Source organism: Atractosteus spatula, chromosome 1 (assembly GCF_055471065.1).
Source record: "Atractosteus spatula isolate fAtrSpa1 chromosome 1, fAtrSpa1.hap1, whole genome shotgun sequence".
NCBI lineage: Eukaryota > Metazoa > Chordata > Actinopteri > Semionotiformes > Lepisosteidae > Atractosteus > Atractosteus spatula.
In genome coordinates, this window is record NC_142706.1 from 21483047 (window position 1) to 21504603 (window position 21557).

Below are 21557 nucleotides of genomic sequence, written 5' to 3' on the forward strand. Positions count from 1 at the left end.
AATGTGTCAGAGAGGAAAATCTCATCTGAAAAAAATCACATTTAGAAAAGGTAGTTCAAGTAACCTAGTACTGTACATACCAGAAGTGATATTTACTTATAAAATTAGCAGATTTATTGGTCACATTTAGTACTTTTCTAAATAAAATTTTATAGCACCAAAAGCTTTCCTGTGAGGATTAATTCTTTATACAAACTGTACATCTAATGTGTTCTTTATGATTTCTCAAGAGTACCTGTATTTAGCAATATACTTAAAGTAGTTTGTCCTGTGTATTAAGATGCCTGAACCACGTAAAAAAATACAATATTCCAGTAAAGGGAGGCAACATTTGAGCTTAACTCACAATCCTGAAAGTAATAGCCTTGACAAATGCTCAGAATGATGCAGTTCATTTCCAAACATTTCAGATGCCCCTTTCCATTGAAAACAACATGGAAACAGTAATATATCTACGTGTCTTAAGGTAAGGAGTTCCATAATGCAATGCCTGAGAAGTCAAACGTAGCCTATTATAAGCACTCTACGACTATATAGCATTATTTTTTACATTTCATCATTGAAAACTTTCAAAACGAACTTGGCCTAGGCATGTAGTTCCCAAGGTCTAGTTCCGTAAATAACTGAAGTGTTGAAAAAACAGCTCAACAGCAGTTTTTATTGATAAATCAGACTTTATTTAACCTCAGAACGCATGTCATTTTTGTTATTCATGGTAGATAAAGTAGACAAGCTGGCAACTTAGCAAATTCAAAAATACAACATAGCTCTGAATTTAAACGATTCCAATTTTAGTTTTAAAATATGTTAAGCAGGGCCGTTTTGTTTTTCAGAAAAAAGCAAAAACATTTGCTTTCATAGTTATGTTAGTTCAAAATGTGCTAAACAGTAAATCAGATTTTCAAAAAAATGATGCCATGTAGTGTATGTGACTAAGTGCATTTACTTAAATTTTCCAATTCATAAAGATACAGTAAGGCTTGTTTTATCTTGCACCAGGCATCTCTCATCAAATCAAACTGTCAGAAAACCACAGGATTTGTGGATCCGGTTCTGGCCTGCGCGTTTTCCTGTCTCCCACCAATAAAAGGTTTGGCACTAAACGTTGAGATGTCAGAATGAGAAAAATAAATTCTTCAATGGATCTGCCAGGTCAACTGACTCTCATCAATAAAGTCCAACTTATACAGCTTTCTCAAAGACTCTTCTTAGGGGCTTGATGCCAATTCCAAACTGGTACCTCACCACAACAAAGAGCTCATTTCCCCTGATGCTTTTGCTGTGTGTTATTATTCTGCACAAGACTCCTGCCCTGTCTGTTTCAGCACAGAGAACAATGTACTGTGTAGTGCTCTTCCAAGAACTTGTCAGCCTCCCTGCTGAGACTTCAGCAGAATCCTGGGATGGAAAGGTCAGATGTATAGGTTTGTATTTGGCAGGATTTTCTTTCCTCCAAGTCCTTCCTGATTTATTTTTCTGCCCTTCCAGTGCATGTTTCTATCTCCTAGCTATTAACCTCCTACATGTAGATACATTTGTACATACATTAAACGGCAATCTTAAGTGGTATTGCAACATGGAGGACATGGGATAATAATGTCAGATACTATAATTTCCAGGACTTTTCCAGGCCATAAAAGTATCTGTACACGTGTAAACATGACGGGGTTATGTTCTGACCAAGAACATATGTACAAACATACAGTATATGCATGTATGAGGTACAGGACATGATTACGGTTAATACTAAGATTAAATTTTACAGGCATAAGGCATTGACATCATAAGCAGAAATCTGGTGCTCCATTTAATTTATATTTATCTATTTATATTACAGGGCTGCTTAAATTGAAATTGCTAGTGTTTTAAGACTCCACTTTAGAGTGCTAATTCCAGTAGTTCACAGGGAAAATTAGAGTCTGTGGACACATGGCATGTTCAATCAACAGAAACTTTCGCTCAACTCAACAAGCAACTTTAACTATATTAAAGTTACATTTAATTTTACATGCTAGTGGGACATTCTTAAAATTTCTTATGATTTTTTTATTCTGCTTAATACTTGTACAGCATTTGTTCCATAAATATATATTTTGTAAGCTTTTTCCAATTTTTTCTCATCTTCGCAAGAAACAGTTAAAGAAGCAGGATACAAATACAGTTCTGTATGTGTTTATGTGACTTCATGGGTATCTATAAATTAAATATTTTCATAAAATATATACACTTTAGCAATGTTTTTATTAATGTTACACTGACAAACACAAGTTATAGAATTGAATAATTTGAAATGTAGATTGTCAATATTTAAGTATGTGACTACAATAGCAGAAAGGAAACTGCTTAAGGGTTAAGGTCATCGATAGTGGCAGGCTTATAAGAACAAGAATGGCACAAATGGCACACAGAAAAGGCAGAGGTGAGAAAAGGGAGACTTGAGTTTGAAAGTCTAAACTAATAAATGTGAAGACCTGTTTTTAAGCTGAAACATTAAATGAATGAACAAGAAAAAAAAATGTAGTCCAGACTGGCCCTGGTACATTTGATAAAGAGCAGCATTTTAAATGCTGAAGTGATGTTCTAAAATAATCCATCAGATGTCACTGTTTCCCAGAACAAAAAAAGGCTAAATGCACTGTGGGGAAAAAGGAAAAACTAGCACAAATTTAACCTACATAAAATAAAATCAGTCATTAGACACATTATGAACAATTATATGCATGTCTGTGCCTTGTGTAAAAGAGGGAGAACTGGAAAAAAAGGATGAGGGTGGGAGAAGTTTTTAATCGCTCATACTTTTTAAATACAAGAACTAAATTCAGATTCATATTTATATATTTTATTTCTGCATTTAACGTCTTTAACATCAGACCTCTATAATTACAAATAACTGCAAGACCAACTCTTGTTCATAAAGTAAAAATTTACTTGATATTTTCATTAACTGATATTTCTAAATTAAGAGGAAGTGCTGTGCTATTTGTTTTTAAAACAGATGAAAAGAGCAGCACAAGAACTGTCCTGTTTCACTAAAACGAAGTGCACAAGTGTTCAGTTGTTACACACCGATACAAACTTGTATAACTATGGGATTTAATGCTAGAGTTTTTTTTTTAGTTAACCTTAGCTCGATTTTCATGTTGTGAAATTCAGGTTAATAAGGTCTAGTCCAAAAGGATGTATGTTTTGTCTTCTGTTTTTTGTTTAAAAAATAAGATGAAAATTATTTCAAGAGATGAGAACAGAAAAAAATATTTACTGGAAAGATTTCAGTGAATTCAACAAGAGCTCAGCTAAAAGTACACTTTTAAACATGCAAAAGGCAACAATAATAATATAGTAGCCCTCAGTTTACACATATTAACTTTCACGAAGTCTACTATGAATCATGTTTGAATTTGTCTTATGTAGGTTTCTGTTTCATTAGAGATCTCCTATTGCAATTTATTGTATAGAACAAGATTTATTGAAAAAAATGTTGAGAATCATTTGAGAGACCGAGAACCTCTTTGTCACTAGTGGAGGAGTAACTGCTCCTGGATCACTGCAGGTTGTAAGTGGAAGAGCACAGGAGAACATTGAAGAGTTTCACTGTTTTGTGATTGTTCCAAATCCTAATAGGCTTTATGAGAACATAAAATGATGTAATATATTACAATGTATTTAATATTAATTTCGAATGGTTGCTCTAGTGTATTTCACCATGTTGATCACACCTATTAATTAAAAAAAATAGTTTTTAGGAGCTTGGGCATGCCATTGAGGCTTCTCCAGATGATGACTGTCAATAGAATATACCAGTATGCTTTTTTAACTGTATTCATTTTAAATTAGCTTTCCATTTTCTTAACTTTTTCATTAGTAGATTCTTTTTTTTTTACTGATATGTAGTTAGATGAATGCTATTTTAAAATGCTAGAGGCCCCATAGTTGTACTACTGACACAACTTTGTTATGTTGGTTATCTGAGGTCCTGTGTTGTTGTGTAAAGTAGTTACTAGAATAATTACTAGAATACAAAAAGACCTCACAAAGACATGACAACTATCCCTGAAACGGTCAGCTGCATCTGCCATTAACACATGTTTTAAAAGAGCAAGTATTAGAAGAAAAAAACAGGTAGCACAATTCTGACCACCACATGGTTTACAGTTAAATAAAAATATATTGTTGCCAGACATACCATATGTGGTGTACTGTATGTCCAAATTCATAAACACCTTAAACACTAGACTATGAACACCTGGCTCCACTAACAATGCAATATTCTGGCATTCGGTGAGGGGCCTGCTGAGAACGTACTTAATTCTATAAAATAACAAGAAGCATCAACAGCAGATACCTCTGATGTGTTTCTCTTTATAATTTTAAATAAAATGGTGGGAGGAATCTAGTGAAAGGTTGTAAGACATCTGTGCTACTCCCACACGTGCATCTCCATGATAAAGCAACAGACAGAAGACATACGAACCTTCTCAACCTCATCTCGAGAATCCGCCAACAGTTTCTCATGGTGCTGGACTTTCTCTGACAAGTCTGTGATCACTTTTATCTTCACCTCAAGGTCTTCATTCAGCTGGGACTTTGTAGACAAGTACTCCTTCTCAAACCTGTTGAAAATAAGAATATCAACTAAGCAACTGTGTCTGCCCAACTCATTCCATGGTGCTTGATGTGTTCACATTTGGAGATGCAGCATATTTAAAACACCAAGGTATGAGTCACCCTTGCAGCGTGGAGCTAAGCATTATTGTGCTGCATGATTAAGAGATTACACTGACAATGGTTTTGTTGTCTGAACAGAGGCATTAAGCACCGAAAGCAAAGTTTCGTTAACATGATACTGCATAGTAGAACTACCACTGGCAAAAACATACCGATCCCTAAATTTTCCCCTCACATGTTTTCTCCATGTCGCCCAGCCAGTCGCCAAATGAGACAGAATTGGAATTTAATTACAAAAGTCAAGTCTGTCAAGTGGTCCCTCCATTACATGGGATTCTCTTTATCTAGTTCAGTCTTGGGTGCCAATAACACTGCTGAAGTATAATCACAGTGCATGAAAAGAAACTGAATGAAACTGAATGAAAGTACAAAGCTCAAGACGAGACCATTTTCAGAACAAGTTCTCCATTTATCACGGAGCCTGCAGTTATAGCCTTTTCTGCATGAAAACTACACCTCAAAATACAAAATGACAAGCACAGAATTCTCATTTCTTATTATGCTTGTTATTATTTGTTATTATTATATTATTTGTTATTGTTATTATTATGCTCACAAGTATGTCTTTATATAATCTGGAGTAACAAGGAGTACACAAAAGGGGCATACAATCAAATACGTCTTATGGGTATATCGCAACTTGAACTTGAACTTTATTGCCATATGTAACCGGTACATGTACTAGTACAATGGAATTCTTACTTACAGAGAGTCTCTCGATAAAAAAAAAAAGTGTAACACAAAGTGCAGACAGTGCATCAAGACAATTTACAAACAAACAGTAGACAACGTACAAGTAAACGGTTCAAATGTAAACAATGACTGTAGATGTGCACTAAATAAAATTATAATGAGGTAGATGGTGTAGGTGTGGTCCAAGGGGCATGGCCAAATGTGTTCACCAATCGCACTGCTTTTGGATAGAAACTATTGAAGAATCTGGTGGTAAGTGTCTATATGCTCTTGTATCTCTTGCCTGAGGGCAGTGGGGTGAAGAGAACATGCCCGGGATGGCGACTGTCCTCTATGATGGCCAGAATTCTACCATGGCAGCGGTCTTCATAGACCTGTTTGATCTCTTTGAGACTACAGCAAATGATCTTCTGGGCCACATTCACCGTTCTCTGCAGTGCCTTTCTCTCAAGAGAAGAGGTGTTGCCGTTAGTGAGGACGCTCTTGATGGTGCAGCAGTAGACGTTCACCAACACAGGTACTGGCACCCCCCCATCGCTTGAGTCGCTGCTGAGCCTTCTTCGAGATAATGTCCATGCTCACAGTCCAGGGTAGGTCATTGAATTGTTAGGTCAGTGAATTCACAAAAACCTAAAGCTGGTGACTGTTTCCACTTCCGTTCCATCAATACTGAGTGGGCTGTGAGTGTGTGGCCTGTGTCTCCGAAAGTCCACTATTTTTTCTTTTGTTTTACTCACATTCAAGTCCAGGTTATTGCTATGACACCACCTCAGCAGGTGTACGACTTCATCCTTGTAAGTGGACTCATCATCATCGCTGATCAGGCCTATTATAGTGGTGTCATCTGCAAATTTAATGATGCAGTTGTTGCTGTGTCTTGCTGTGCAGTCATGAGTGAATAGGGAGTACAACCTTGGATAGAAAGAAGCCTTGTGGGGTGCCAGTGATCAGGGAGAGCAATATTGATGTTTTATTATCTATCTACACCACCTGTGGTCTTTCGATTAGGAAGTCCAGCAGCCAGTTGCAGACAGAGTTGCACAGTCCTAGTCCCCTGAGCTTTATCACCAGTTGGCTGGGTATGATTGAATTAATTGCTGAACGGTAGGCCACAAACAGCATTCTAACATTGCACATATGAGTCCTTAGCGTCCAGGTGTTCCGAGGCTGTATGTAGAGCTAGGGAGACAGCATCATCCACTGATCTGTTGTTCTGGTAGGCGAACTGCAAGGGGTCCAGGGACTCTGAAGTTGATGTGTGACAACACTAGCTTCTCCAGGCATTTCATCACCACAGATGTTAATGCTGCCTTTTTGGGGAGTGGAATAATGGTGGTTTTTCTGAAGCAGGTGGGGACAATGGACTGTGACAGGGAGGAGTTAAAGATGTCCGTAAGCACTGTGGTCAGCTGGGCTGCACATATCCTAAGGAAGTGGGGTGGTATCCCATCAGGCCCTGTAGCCTTACAGATTATCACCCTACTCAGAGTTTTCTGCACGTCCTGCTCAGAGAGTTTCAGAACAAACTTGCCCTGTACACTTGGGGTCTTCTCAGCAGTGTCTGTGTTCAGAGCATCAAAGCAGGCATAGAAGCAGTTCAGCTCATCAGGCAGGGATGTGTTGTTCATGTTGATCTTCTGGCAGCAGCCCTTGTAGCCTGTGACTGACTGTAATCCCTGCCACAGCCTTTGGGCATCAGCACATTGCGTTTCAAGCCACACTCTGTAGCTCCGTTTAACGTGTTTTATGGCTTTCTCTAATGCATACCATGATTCCATGTAAATCTCTTTGTCCTCCAGTTTGAAAGCGGCAGAACCGCCTTTTATTTTAATATGAACATCGTTGTTGAACCACGGTTCCTGATTGGGAAATGTCCAAATTTTCTTTTCTGGTACACCATTGTCAGTGCAATATTTAATATAGCAACCTCTCACATAAGACTCAAACAGGTAATGTGTTAGCAATGCATACTAGATAAGCTGAGCAGAACATTTGTGTTGTGTTTGTAAACTTTTTCACTGCACATGCAAACTCAAAACTACAGCAAATTCAAGCATATTAAGGAATAAAAACATCCAATGTTTATTTATAACAGAAGCGGTATCTGCTATAGAAAACAAAGACAAGGAGCTGGAGGCAAGTGTCTTACTGTAGGAGTTTGTCCAGCGATTCCTTGGCCTTGGCTTTCTCCCGCTCATATGCCTTCTCCACCTCTCTGAACTGTTGCTTCATTAGCTCCAGGCTGGACAAGGCCTCTGACTGACTGCTCTTCTCAACCTGTAGAGCTGCTTCAAGATCCCGGATTCTTAACTGCAATTCACCAAAACGCACATTTCTGAAAATGGGCACTAATGTCACCTTCATTACTATCAACAGAACCCATGAAAAGCTGTGTATAGAGTACTGTGAAATTACAATACTGGAAAAAGGTATACACTTTGTATCTTCCATGTTCATTTTTTTTGCTGTTGAAGTTTTACCATCAAAGAAAAATACACTGCATTTCTACAATATAAGAGTAATTCTGTAAAATCCAATGTCTAGCTATAATGCAATTAACTCTTAGTGTTATGCTTTGTGCATTATTAGAAGATAGCAATTATGTATTAGAAGACAGCATTAACACTGTATTTTAAGTGCCTGATTAGATTTATAAATCTAGTGACTGTATATTGAAAACTTTAGCTAGTGAAGAAAAACAGAAACATTAGATCGGACATTGGACTATACTATCACAGTTCTAGCAAAATGTAATCTAGACATTGTTTTCTATAAGGACCAAGCCATTTGCAAAAATCTTCCAGGCAGGATGTTGAAATTAATTTTTAATGTTTTTTTCCCCACCTTCAGTATTAGGTCCGAGATATTAATAAAGAATTCTGTTTTGTTAATTATGTTACAGGGATTGATTCCTCCTTTAAGGATCTGAAAAAAAATATCTGGATGTGTAACTACTCACAGTGATGACTAAGTTGATTTTTTAAAATTTGTTACTTGCTCTTAATCAACTGAATACACCAAATAGCTACTGTACATCAAGATCTGAAGGAACAAAATGTATTATATAAATGAACTTTCTCTTATAATACCATATTCTTGCAGAATTCAAACTTTGTCACTTTTTTATATATTTAAACTATAGGCTCTAAGCACTTTACACTGTTGGACTATAATGAGACCTAACCCAGCATTGCTAATGTTATAAAAATGTTTCACCACACTTAAATAAGTTTAATATTTTGACATCTTGAGTCTTGACCCCTCATTTTCGATATACTTGTAGGCCAACCCAGCAGCTTCCTCTACCAATTTTGTCGCTGCTTCACATGTACCAGGTATATCCCTGAGCACATCCATAACAGAGGTCAGAGGCAATTTTCATCCAGAACCCCTAACTGAGGCCTTCTATATGCATGTTAAAAATGTACAAGCTCGTTTGTTATGGTATTATGGAAAATCTACCTATGTCCAGAATTCTATCCAGTTTGTCAGACTAGATCCCTTCTTGGAGGAGGTGAAACATACTAACCACTTGGTGGGAGCAAAAGGGAGAAGATTTGACAAGAGGGGATACAAAAAAAACTGAAAGAAAGATTAAGAAACATAAAAAGTCACTTTGTGTACTTCATGACAGTATTTCTACCTGTATGATTTCCGAGTTGAATTTGGACTCCAAGTGGGCTGCTCTTTCAGACTCCACATTTTCCTCCAGGCTCTTCACTTTCTGCTGAGCTGCCTGGAATCCCCAGACAAGACGTTACAAATGTACAGGTAAAAGGATTCCTCCGACGACGAAGAATTGCGGAAATGCCATTTTCAGTTGACGTTATCATTGAAGAACTCAGGGTTATAATACAGATGACATTAGTAAATTGCACTGTAGACATTTATAGCTATGCACAGCTATATGAAAAAGGTAGATACTGGACTAGTATCTCAGAGGTTCTATAGCTAAATTATACTTTTTATTACTTAATTTGACCAGGAAATTACTTCAAATCTTCAGTGTTTTTACAAAGCTGTACAACAATTGAGTGATCAGCCAACAGCTTTATCATACAGCAAAGCACTACTGGCAACCCACTGAAACTAAGCAGGTGTGAGTCTGACCAGTACCTGGATGGGAGACCTCCTGGGAAAGCTAAGGTTACTACAGTAGGTTGCTACTGAAAGAGATGCTAGTGGGACCAGTAGGGGGCGCTGTCCCTGGGGTCTCTGTGGGTACTCATAACCCAGTATATTGATGGGGACACTACACTCTATAAAAGGGGGTAGTGTCACATAGAACCAAGGTCCTGATTCTCCATTGTCATTAATAATACCAGGGTATTTCTCGAAAAGAGTAGAGGTGATACCCTGGAGTCCTGGCCAAAAATTCCCCTGGCCTTTACCAGTCATAGCCTCCTAATAATCCCCATTTATGAACTGGCTTCATCACTCTCTTCTCCTCACCACTGACAGTGTTGTGAGCATACTGGCGCACCTTGGCTGCTGTTGCAACATCCAGGTGGATGCTGCACATTAGTGGTGGTGGAGGGGAGTCCCCATTACCTGTAAAGTGCTTTGAGTGGACTGTCCAGAAAAGCGCTATATAAGTGTAAGGTAAAGTTATTGTTGATATTATTAAATGCATACAAAATCTCCAATCAATGATACATTAAAAGGATCTTTAAGTTACTTCACTTTATCATTAAAATGTAATTTTAGGTTGTACAAATGTTTCTTAAACCATAAGATATTATAGAAATTGTAGTAAGGGCAAAGTTATAAAAGGCTTTTTGTTTTAACTCATGACTGACATCGTTTGAGTTCACCCAAGAAATCCCTTAAAATGTTATTTAATATAGTTTAAAAAAGATTACATGAATATTTTCTTGTGTTTATATCTAGTGTTAAACTTTATCAAAACATAATTCCAACTTAAAATTAATTCTACATTAGATTTTTTCCACTTCAGGTAAGACATGTTTTACAGAAAAGGATGCAAATAAAAGCATATACTGCAGATTATGAAAATACTTTAACTAAGCATTAATATACAGTGGTGTGAAAAAGTGTTTGCCCCCTTCCTGATTTCTTTTTTTTTTGCATGTTTGTCACACTGAAATGTTTCAGATCATCAGACAAATTGAAATATTAGACAAAGATAACAAGTAAACACAAAATGCAGTTTTTAAATGAAGGTTTTTATTATTAAGGGGAAAAAAAAATCCAAACCTACATGGTCCTGTGTGAAAAAGTGATTGCCCCCTAAACCTAATAACTGGTTGGGCCACCCTTAGCAGCAACAACTGCAATCAAGTGTTTGCGATAACTGGCAATGAGTCTTTTACAGCGCTGTGGAGGAATTTTGGCCCACTCATCTTTGCAGAATTGTTGTAATTCAGCCACATTGGAGGGTTTTCGAGCCTTAACCGCTTTTTTAAGGTCATGCCACAACATCTCAATCGGATTCAGGTCAGGACTTTGACTAGGCCACTCCAAAGTCTTCATTTTGTTTTTCTTAAGCCATTCAGAGGTGGACTTGCTGGTGTGTTTTGGATCATTGTCCTGCTGCAGAACCCAAGTGCGCTTCAGCTTGAGGTCACGAACAGATGGCCGGACATTCTCCTTCAGGATTTTTTGGTAGACAGCAGAATTCATGGTTCCATTTACCACAGCAAGTCTTCCAGGTCCTGAAGCAGCAAAACAGCCCCAGACCATCACACTACCACCACCATATTTTACTGTTGGTATGATGGTCCTTTTCTGAAATGCTGTGTTACTTTTACGCCAGATGTAATGGGACACACACCTTCCAAAAAGTTCAACTTTTGTCTCGTCAGTCCACAGAGTATTCTCCCAAAAGTCTTGGGGATCATCAAGATGTTCTCTGGCAAAACTGAGACGAGCCTTTATGTTCTTTTTGCTCAGCAGTGGTTTTCGTCTTGGAACTCTGCCATGCAGGCCATTTTTGCCCAGTCTCTTTCTTATGGTGGAGTCATGAACACTGACCTTAACTAAGGCAAGTGAAGCCTGCAGTTCTTTGGATGTTGTTGTGGGGTTTTTTCTGACCTCTTGGATGAGTCGTCGCTGCACTCTTGGGGTAATTTTGGTCGGCCGGCCACTCCTGGGAAGGTTCACCACTGTTCCATGTTTTCGCCATTTGTGGATAATGGCTCTCACTGTGGTTCGCTGGAGTCCCAAAGCTTTAGAAATGGCTTTATAACCTTTTCCAGACTGATAAATCTCAATTACTCTGTTTCTCATTTGTTCCTGAATTTGTTTGGATCGCAGCATGATGTCTAGCTTTTGAGGATCTTTTGGTCTACTTCACTTTGTCAGGCAGGTCCTATTTAAGTGATTTCTTGATTGAGAACAGGTGTGGCAGTAATCAGGCCTGGGTGTGGCTAGAGAAATTAAACTCAGCTTTCCAAAGATGTGATAAACCACAGTTGATTTATATTTTAACAGGGGGGCAATCACTTTTTCACACAGGGCCATGTAGGTTTGGATTTTTTTTTCCCTTAATAATAAAAACCTTCATTTAAAAACTGCATTTTGTGTTTACTTGTGTTATCTTTGTCTAATATTTCAATTTGTTTGATGATATGAAACATTTCAGTGTGACAAACATGCAAAAAAATAAGAAATCAGGAAGGGGGCAAACACTTTTTCATACCACTGTATATATACACATGTAATCCAAAATTCAGTTTTTCAATCCCTTTTGGCAAACTGGCAATTTAACAAGCAACCACTAGAGGGTACCACAACTTATCTTTAGTCACTAATTTCATTTTTCCAACATGCAACGTTTGCTAGATAAATAATTCAAGGATTGCTGCCATAACTACTGCAAAAATAGAAAAAGCAAATATACTCAAGTATATATACAAAAGGAGGAAAACTTTAAAAGAATCAATGTGTAATTTTATAGAAAATAACAGTGGGGGTGGATCCCACAATTAACAACACTGTGAATGAAATTAGAACGAAGGATTTATTAGTCAAATGGAACACTCCCAGACATAAATACCACTGCCCTCCATTTCCAGTGCTCATCATTAATATATTAAATGTAAATATATTTCAATAAACTATCAAAAATAGCTACCATCCTAAACACACCAATAAAAAACCTTAACTACCTTTTGGCAGGATGAATAAAGTCATTAGCACAAAAAGATGTTATTGTCAGCATTTATTAAATTTCATACATTTGTGAATGTCATGGGGGTGGCACAATGACATCATGGTTAGTATTGCTGGGTTCAACTCCACTCTCAGCCCTATTGCTTTGATCTGGATGTGCGTTTCATTTGCTTATTATGTAAATGGATAGGGGCACAGTGGTTAGCATTGCTGTCTCGCTGTTTCGCAGCGCTGTGTTCAATGTCTGATCTGGGGTGCTGTGTGGAATTGACATGTTATTCTTGTGTCTGTAAGAGTTCCAGTTTCCTCCCACAGTCCAAAGACAAGCTGATAAGTTAATTGGATTTTGGAAAAATTGGCCCTGATGCATGTGTTGGCAAATTTGTGTTTTTGTGTGTCCTTCAAAGGACTGGCATGCTTTTCAAGGTGTATCCTGCCTTGTGCACAATTCTTCCTGGGATAGGCTAGAACACCATGACCCTCAATTGGATTAGCAGTTATTGAAAGTGATGCACTTAAAACGATAATGTAATATGAATGTCAGTGCTAGAGCTGCGATATACAGCATTTTTTACCTTTCATGCAGCTCAGTGAACTGCTGATGCTGAACAACAGCACGACAAAGATATTTATTTTTCACGAAACTGTTGTAACCGAGTCTCCTCTTTTCATGACAGCAGCATCATCACTTTATAATCTGATCGTGTCAGATCTCAAAAACTTGCAAGGCTGAGCTCAGTGACTGTGGGGATGGGAGCCCAGAAGAAAACCAGGCTGTCTCTGCGTCTCTGGTGGCCCCGTATGTGGCACTCTTCCAACTGGGCTAGAATGTCCAAACCAACAGCCCCATTTTGTTGACTAAGAAAACAGAGTGTATGAGGCACCGTTTTACAGATTAAACCTTAAATCTGGATCTTGACTACTTGGTCATTAAAGATCACATGGCACTTCATAAACCTGTAGGTATAACCATACACTCTAGTCTAGGATTGAACAATCTGGCCTATTTAAGGTTCCAATTAGTGAAGCAATTTGTCACAATCTCTACTTGATTTGCTCTGTATCGGGGCAGCACGTCAGTGATAGATGAAGCACTATTACTCTTCTTAGTATTATTTTTCAGACTTGAGAGACATCTTACCTCTAGCTCTTTCTTGAGTCTTTCCTCTCTCTCTGCACTGTACTCCAGCTCACTTCCTTGTCTCCTCAGAGTCTCTGCGTTTTTCTCATGCTCCCTCTGCAGCTGGCTCAGCCTCTTATGCAGCTCACGCAAGGTGTCATCTTGCTCCTGTGGAAAAAGTGTAAGTGGACCAATATATATATATATTTTGATTGATAATTCTATAACAAAGCAACTAAAATAATATAAATTATATTAAGTAAAATTATATAAATTGTTTCTTTAATTATTTAAAAAAATACAACTCAAATTCTTCCTTAGAAATCAGCAGTACCTAATAACTAAAATGCTACCTATGTTCTCATTTTATTTATGAATCAATAAAGACTACAAAGGCAACATTGTATTTCAACCAAAGTCCAGCAGAGGTCAGACTTGTGACAAAGAGCTCAACATTCCCAGACTGTTTCTTGAATGTTTGCATTTGAGACTGAACACTTAATGAAATAATAATAAGGTAATAACTCTGAGATTACTATTTGAAATGACTCATTTTTAAAATGCACACATAAAAAGTGTATTGTGACATTAATAGCACAGTTCTAGACATCCGATGTAAATGTATTCTGAGCAGAAATATTCAAGGGCTCACAGGTACATGGTGGAATTAGTGAGGGCGTTGACAGGTTGTATTTACATAAAAACGGGATACATATAAATAAATATACCACTATATTTCCACTGAACTCTGATCAGAATGCACACTGTGACATTACAACTCTAACATGCCATAGACTCAGTAGTAGTAATAATAATAATAATCGCTTACACTTATATAGCGGTTTTCTGGACACTCCACTCAAAGTGCTTTACAGGTAATGGGGACTCCCCTTCACCACCACCAATGTGCAGCATCCACCTGGATGATGCTACAGCAGTCATAGTGCGCCAGAACGCTCACCACATCACCCATCAGTGGGGAGGAGAGCAGAGTAATGAAGCCAATTCATAGATGGGGATTATTAGGAGGCCATGATTGGTAATGGCCAATGGGAAATTTGGCCAGGATGCTGGGGTTACACCCCTACTCTTTTCGAGAAACACCCATGGTCAATTTTAATGACCACAGAGAGTCAGGACCTCGGTTTTACCAGTACAGTAAAAAGAGCAGACAATATTGAGACTTTACAAAGATCTGGAAGATTCGCATTTTACATACAGTATCTTAAAACATTCTACATACCTACAAGGTTATGGACAGTATCTTTAGGGTTTCTTTACCTATGCATCTTGGGGGTTAACTGTACTAAGCAGACCACAGTGTCAACAAAACAAACATTTCCCTTTAAACCCTTTCAACTCTTTAACAAATAAAAATTTTAATCTGCAATTAGTTTTCCAGTTGTAAAGTACAGACTAGACTTGTGAGACCGTATTCAAGATTTGAATTTGCTGTTCTGCAATCAGACACTGACCATACTACCAACCATACTGACACCACTAGAAAGATGGCCACGGACAATAAGTGGCACAACCTCATATATCCAGAATGTAGGACTCATCCTGCATTACATACAGAGGTTTTTTACCACCCCAGCTCCATAGCGCCACCTACAGTTCTTTCCACATCAAGTATATGACAGGCTTTGGGAACTTATGATGAATTACGGAAATGATTAATTATATAATACTTTTGTTGGGGATGGTGATAAAATACACACAAAAGGCAAGCAATAACATGGTATTTTAAAAACACGTAAGAAAAAATACAATAAAACAGAGAGCCTTAAGCACTATAATAAAAAGCACTGTGCTGCATAACATCTAGTCCTCTCTGTCTCCCACAATAGCACTTCCCTCATGTCAAAAGATGCCTGAGCTTCCACATCTTCTCTATCCTTGAGATGTACATCAAATTAAAGCTGGATGGGCTGGCACATATAAACTTCCACTGTTGCTCTCAGTCTAGTATTGTCATCTTGCGGATTACAACAATTTCCCTTTACTCTTTTTTTTTATGAATCATTACTTAAAATCAATACCCAATTATTAAATCACAGACATGGTAGCATGTATTGCAGTGTAAGTTAGTCTTGTCCGACATCTCCAGCAATTATCCAGTTGTAGCACTTTATATTACAAATGAAAATGACTTGCTACAAAAACAATATTTACAGGACATTGCTAGTTGTGCTCATCGGCAAAAGCAACCTTAACTTGTTAAGCTAAAACAAATGTAATAATACAGATTTGATCACTCAAGCACAATATGACTATCTAATTGAAAATCTTTCCCCTGGGTGTTTATTTTTCTACAGTACCTACACCAATAAGTTTCATAATGTTTTGGCAACTGAAATCACTCATTTCTGGAAGAAACGTAATTAACAAACCATGTTCTTTTTATTTAGGCTCTTTGAGTTTAAAACCTTAATAAAGTGACTTTGTTGCTGCAAGGTACAAAACAGGACGTGGAAGAAGACAAGCTGCTGCAAGATACCTGGAGAAGATCCTCTAGTCGTTTTTTTTCAGCAGTGAGCAACTCTGTCTCTATATTGGCACTCTGTAGAAGGCGGTCTCTCTCCTCTAGTTCACAGTGAAAGGCACCCTGGTCCTCCTCTCTGGCCTGCTGGGTGATGTGCAGGGCCTTCTCCAGATCTAATACCCGCTGCTGCAGTTCAGCATTTTCAACTGAGAAAAACAGGACCAGAAAAAAGACCAAAGATACGAATTAAAAAAAAACAATGCTTAGGGGTAGATATCCTTGACCTAAGAATACATTTTCAATGTAAGGTAACAAATACTAGTAAAAAAAAGAAAATACAATTACTGATTAGTTACAGCCAAATCTGCTGTTTTAACCCAGATGACCTCCTCAGCCATTTCTATTTTGAGCGTTCAGCATATTAAAAGATATCAGTTTAGTCTGAAATCACAAATTAAAATGGTTCAGTATGTCTTTGGATTGTTGAAGGAAACCAAACACCTGGGAGAAAATTACAGACACAGGGAGAGCATGAAAACTCCATGCAGATACTGTAGCCCCCAGGTCCGTAAAGCAAGGCTCAATCTCCGGAGTTCCACTGAAATGTGTTATATATGTATTTATACTGTACATGTATGCATTATATATTATAAATGTAAATGGATTAAAGGTAGGGTCCTTTACTTTTGGTTTATTTGGAGCACAATATCAAAATAACTGCACAACAAGAAGCATGAAAAGAAATAAAACACTAAAAATTGAACTAGAAAGCACTGTCATTTTACAAGACAGTACAGAGCAAAATCAAGTGCAGAAGGAAATTCAAGAAAAGGTGGATGCTACAGACGCAGGCTTTTTGCTCAACTTTGCTTACAAGTTCTCTTTCTACAAGACAAACATTCTTTACTGAATGATCATGAGAAGGATGTTCACCCATAATTGCTTCTTGTTAATGTTGACAGTTTTGTTATGCTGCAGTAAAACGTCACGCTATTATGTGTTTTTATATCTATGACAAGAACCATGTACAGTAGCATGTGAGCATGGAGGCCTGTGCTTGCTCAAGTACAACGCTTTCACAGCTTGTTTCTCTGTTTGGAGCAATTTTTTTCCAACAGAATTTGAAATAATTTTGGTTTAACAACCTAAAAAGATTTAAGGGAGTAAACAAAGTTGCAGAATGTGGAAATTACATAGTGATTGCATTTTTTAACTATTTCATTGAACCACCATGTTCACGTCCCTCTGGCAGATTTTATCGAAGCCCTCCAGCTCGATAATCCTGTTCCAAAGTCTCTAGCCCCATTACAACTCTAACTTTTTTTGTTCCCTTTGTTCACCTAGACCAAAACCCAGATTCAAGAGCAAATACAAGAACAGTTGACAGGTGCATGCGTCTTGTAGAAAAGAATCCTATTGTATGACTGAAATGCCCTCAGAAATATAAATTATCCACCTATGATCTTTTGCTGCAGGCCAAAATACAAACTACTGGCATCCAAAATCAATAGCTGCTCTTGGGACATTCAAGTTTAAATTTTAAGATCATAGAGAAATTTAATAAATTAAGGCAGAACTGGGGAGGAAAGAAGGACATGAGTTTTTAGAAAGTTAAAGATCTATTCAACCTGAGGCCTAAATGTTTAGAAACTACTACTTTGTCTAAAAATAAATAAATGTGATTGATTCCAAGTGAAGAATTTAAATGTATGTTTCAATTTAATTACTTTTATTTTATCATAAAAGGCATCTTTACAGACCCTATCCTCAACCTCTTCATTACTGCAGTCAAGACTTGCACAAGAGCCTGTGTGTACAAAAATGTAACGACGGCTGAAGAATTAAATCTAGTAGGCTTTATAACATAAAACAGCACTCAACCCTAACAACTACTGCACTCAATCTTTACGGATCAAACAAAGCCTAATTAAACCCATAAATGTGCAGAAATACCCAACACCACTAATCGGTTACATTATTAACACCACTGTGGCTCAATAAATAGCTGGAGCTCTAACTTCAAGTAACCACCCCTGCATATCTCATACTAAGAATTTTCATATTTATAAAATGCTCAAAAATGATGTTCAACTTCAAAATATATAGGTCTAATATTTTTATCCAACAGAACTAATGACCGCTAACCTTTCAACTGTTCATTTTTTCTGTGGATGTTTGCCACTGTTTCCTCAGCGCTGGATTTCTCCATACCAGCATCTTTCCTTGCCAGGGCAATCTCATACTCCAGGTTCTGGCGCTGGGCCTCTCCTCTTTCCAGCACAGCTCGGAGCTTGGCCACCTGGCTCTCATATCTGGCCACCTTAAGAAGAATAGTCATGCAGAGATATGACAAACAGTAGGATCTTCCAAAGAAAAACCCAAATGCAGCAGATAACCAGACCTTAAAATTTCTGCTGCGTGAGGGCAACGTGAAAAATAATTTAAGATAAGTATTCCCATGTACTGTATATACATGACTAAAACAACTCGGCACATAGAAATACAATCAACTTTGCCAAAAAGCCTTTATTACACAGCCATAGAAGCACAAGTACATTGTACATTATTGTGCTGTTCTATGGGCAATCTTGGCAAGATGTCAACACTCATTGTCTACCAGATTGTGGCCCATCATTGAAGGATTATGTTTGGAGCATAATGATTCCTTCGGTTGTTTTACTTTCTTGATTTTCACAAGGCCTGACTTTAAACAGGTTAGACCACTTCATAAACTATGCCCTACTCCAGCTCAGGCACTAATATGGTGATGTATGTATTACATTCATAATCTGAACAATAAGATTTAAGCCAGAACACTTAACCGACATCAAATATCCATATGCTTTTTTCTAAAATCTTATGTGCAGAGTGGTAAGATTTTAACATTGAGTACACCTGCTACTGCACTCAACACCATGCATTCACTTTATGTGCAATAAGGTATTAAAAATATTGGAGATCAAGGCATACAGAAATTCAGTTCAAGCTTTACTATCCCATCTGGGGAAATTTGTTTTACAGCACACTCCCAACATAAGACAATGACAGACAATTAAAACCACTTGACGTTACTCATGTCAGCTTTCCAAACATGGTGAGTTGAAATGTTATAGCCAAAACAATTTCCATATTGTTAAATTTTAATTATCATTTCTTTTTGAGATATTAGAAATTATGACAAAATGCAAAGCATTTGGATGTGGTAATTAACACCATAATATTCTATGCAACCCTTTAAGTATCTGAATAGGCATACAGACCTATAAAATACATTCAATTAGCAATTGTGAAGTGAGAGACAAGAAAACAATACTGTGATTAATTACCTCCTCATTGTATTTTGTCACCAGCTCCAGCTTTTCCTTTTCCGATTTGTTGAGTCTCCATCTCAGATCTGAAATAGAATCAAAACCACCTTCTTCTGTGTTTTGCGAGGTTTGACATTCACTTTGAAGCTGAGCAATCATTTCTTTTAGTCTGTAAAAAGGCAAATAAAATTACATGTGACTCTTCCACAATCAATCGATTATAAACAAATCTCTCCAAGCACACATTTCACTTCAGTACTGTAGTCAAAATGTAAATAACATTATTAGATACTATCTCAAATTGTGAAGAAACCTAAATGTTCAATTTGGCACAAAACGAGTCAAACTATGCCAAATTTTAGTTCAGAATACAGTATATAATGTCATTGTATGATGACCATTTGCCCCAAAACACTTCCATAATGCCAAAACAAAAATGTGACCTTCTCTAGTGTAAATAAACACCATTCTGACACACCACACTCATTTTATCATCCATGTAACATGTTAACACTTGAACAGAAACAGTTTGTGCTGGGAACAACAAAGGCCAAAAGCAACCTCATCATAGTGTTTCAGGAATCAAAATCTATATCATAAATAAGTAAACGAATAAATAAAAAGTGGTACTGAGAACTCATTTCGATTATTGTTGGAGTGTCAGAATCATCAGAAAAATGTAATCACACTTTCTCCCATTTCTCCCCTTTTTCAAATCATTGGGCTGAAAAGAAATATACAAACTCAACTTAATATTAGCATTTTTAATATTGGGAATACTTTCATTTTTGTTGTTACATCAAATATTGTATCTGTCAGAAATCTCTAAAGCTGATCTTAAACAGTATAGTGAGCCATCATGCTGATACACAGAGGATCAGGTCAAGAAGTCAGAAATAAATGATCTCACCAGTTTGAGATACTCTAAAAACAAATCAACACACCAGGGAAGATAACCCTATGTACCAGCTCTGATCAGGGGGTTCCGACCAATACAGGTGGTTAAATATTCCAACAATCAAATGTTTTAATCAGCATGTGGCTTTGTTTTTAATTTAAGAGTTTAAAATTTCTCAGTCCTCATATTTATAATTAGATCAGGTGGGTAGCTGCATCAGCATGCATAAGCCACAAAGGAACAAGTAATAGGTTTATTCCATGCTGAAAAGAGAAGAAAGAAAACACAACATTTCAGCCATGGAGCCTTATTCGGGTGTGAGAAAGAGAGGAAAGACTGCCTTGTCTTTCTCACACCTGAAAAAGACTCCATGGCCGAAATATTTATAATTATACATATAACTAAACTTCCCATTTGCAAGTTGTGGCGCTAAATCAGCACTAAACTAACCACTGAATAGATGTGTGTTATTTCGCTAAAATAAAAACACCAAAATCAAAGAGACAAATTGTTATTAATAATGTTTTCTAACGTAATGAAATCACATTTTAGTGCATTTCTGAATTCCCCAAAACGATCACACACTACAAATCATTAGGTAGGCTAAATAATCTACCACTATTTTTTGTTCATATCTCTGACTCATTGCCAGACATATTTATATATACCTCCAAGTTAAAAGTAACTACATAATATTTAACGATCAAGGCCTGACAACCCAAAATACATTAAATCTACGCAGATGCATATTCACAGATGTTGCAAGGGGTGTGACACATTAGAATGCATCAATTCAAGTACCCCCTGCCTTTACTAGAGGAAGTCATCATTTGTGGATCAGGAAGCTACATTAAGAGGGCTGATGTTTGTGATTGCCAGTGTCATATTATGGAGATGTTTTGGAACATCTGATTACCCTACAGTGACATTACACATCCTGAACTACAGTTTGGCATAGTTTGTTCAGCTTCTTTTGCAACACATTTCGCCTTTAACAAAAATCTATCTCATCTCGCTATAATTCCTGTTTGCAAATATAAATTATGTCACCCTTCATTTATTTATGGCAAATGACATTTCGAACTTGCTCTACCACAGTCATTAGATTCCGTGTTCAAATTTCAATGAGCAATCCCACCCATTACCATTACTACCTGAACTGAATTTAGATTTCAGTCAGTATAGGTGCAACTT

General features: G+C 37.3%; 1 protein-coding gene across 1 annotated transcript in view; it reads right to left on the reverse strand.

Annotated features, from left to right (window-relative positions):
• Positions 1–21557, reverse strand: part of ccdc171 (coiled-coil domain containing 171) — a 151870-nt gene that overhangs the window by 127923 nt on the left and 2390 nt on the right. The window contains exons 3-9 of the mRNA XM_088913737.1: positions 19484–19634; positions 18303–18477; positions 16173–16363; positions 13694–13840; positions 9062–9154; positions 7568–7728; positions 4472–4610 (exon numbers count right to left, since the gene is read on the reverse strand). Of these exons, the coding sequence (XP_088769863.1) occupies positions 4472–4610; positions 7568–7728; positions 9062–9154; positions 13694–13840; positions 16173–16363; positions 18303–18477; positions 19484–19634 (1057 nt within the window). The remainder of the gene's footprint in view (positions 1–4471; positions 4611–7567; positions 7729–9061; positions 9155–13693; positions 13841–16172; positions 16364–18302; positions 18478–19483; positions 19635–21557) is intronic.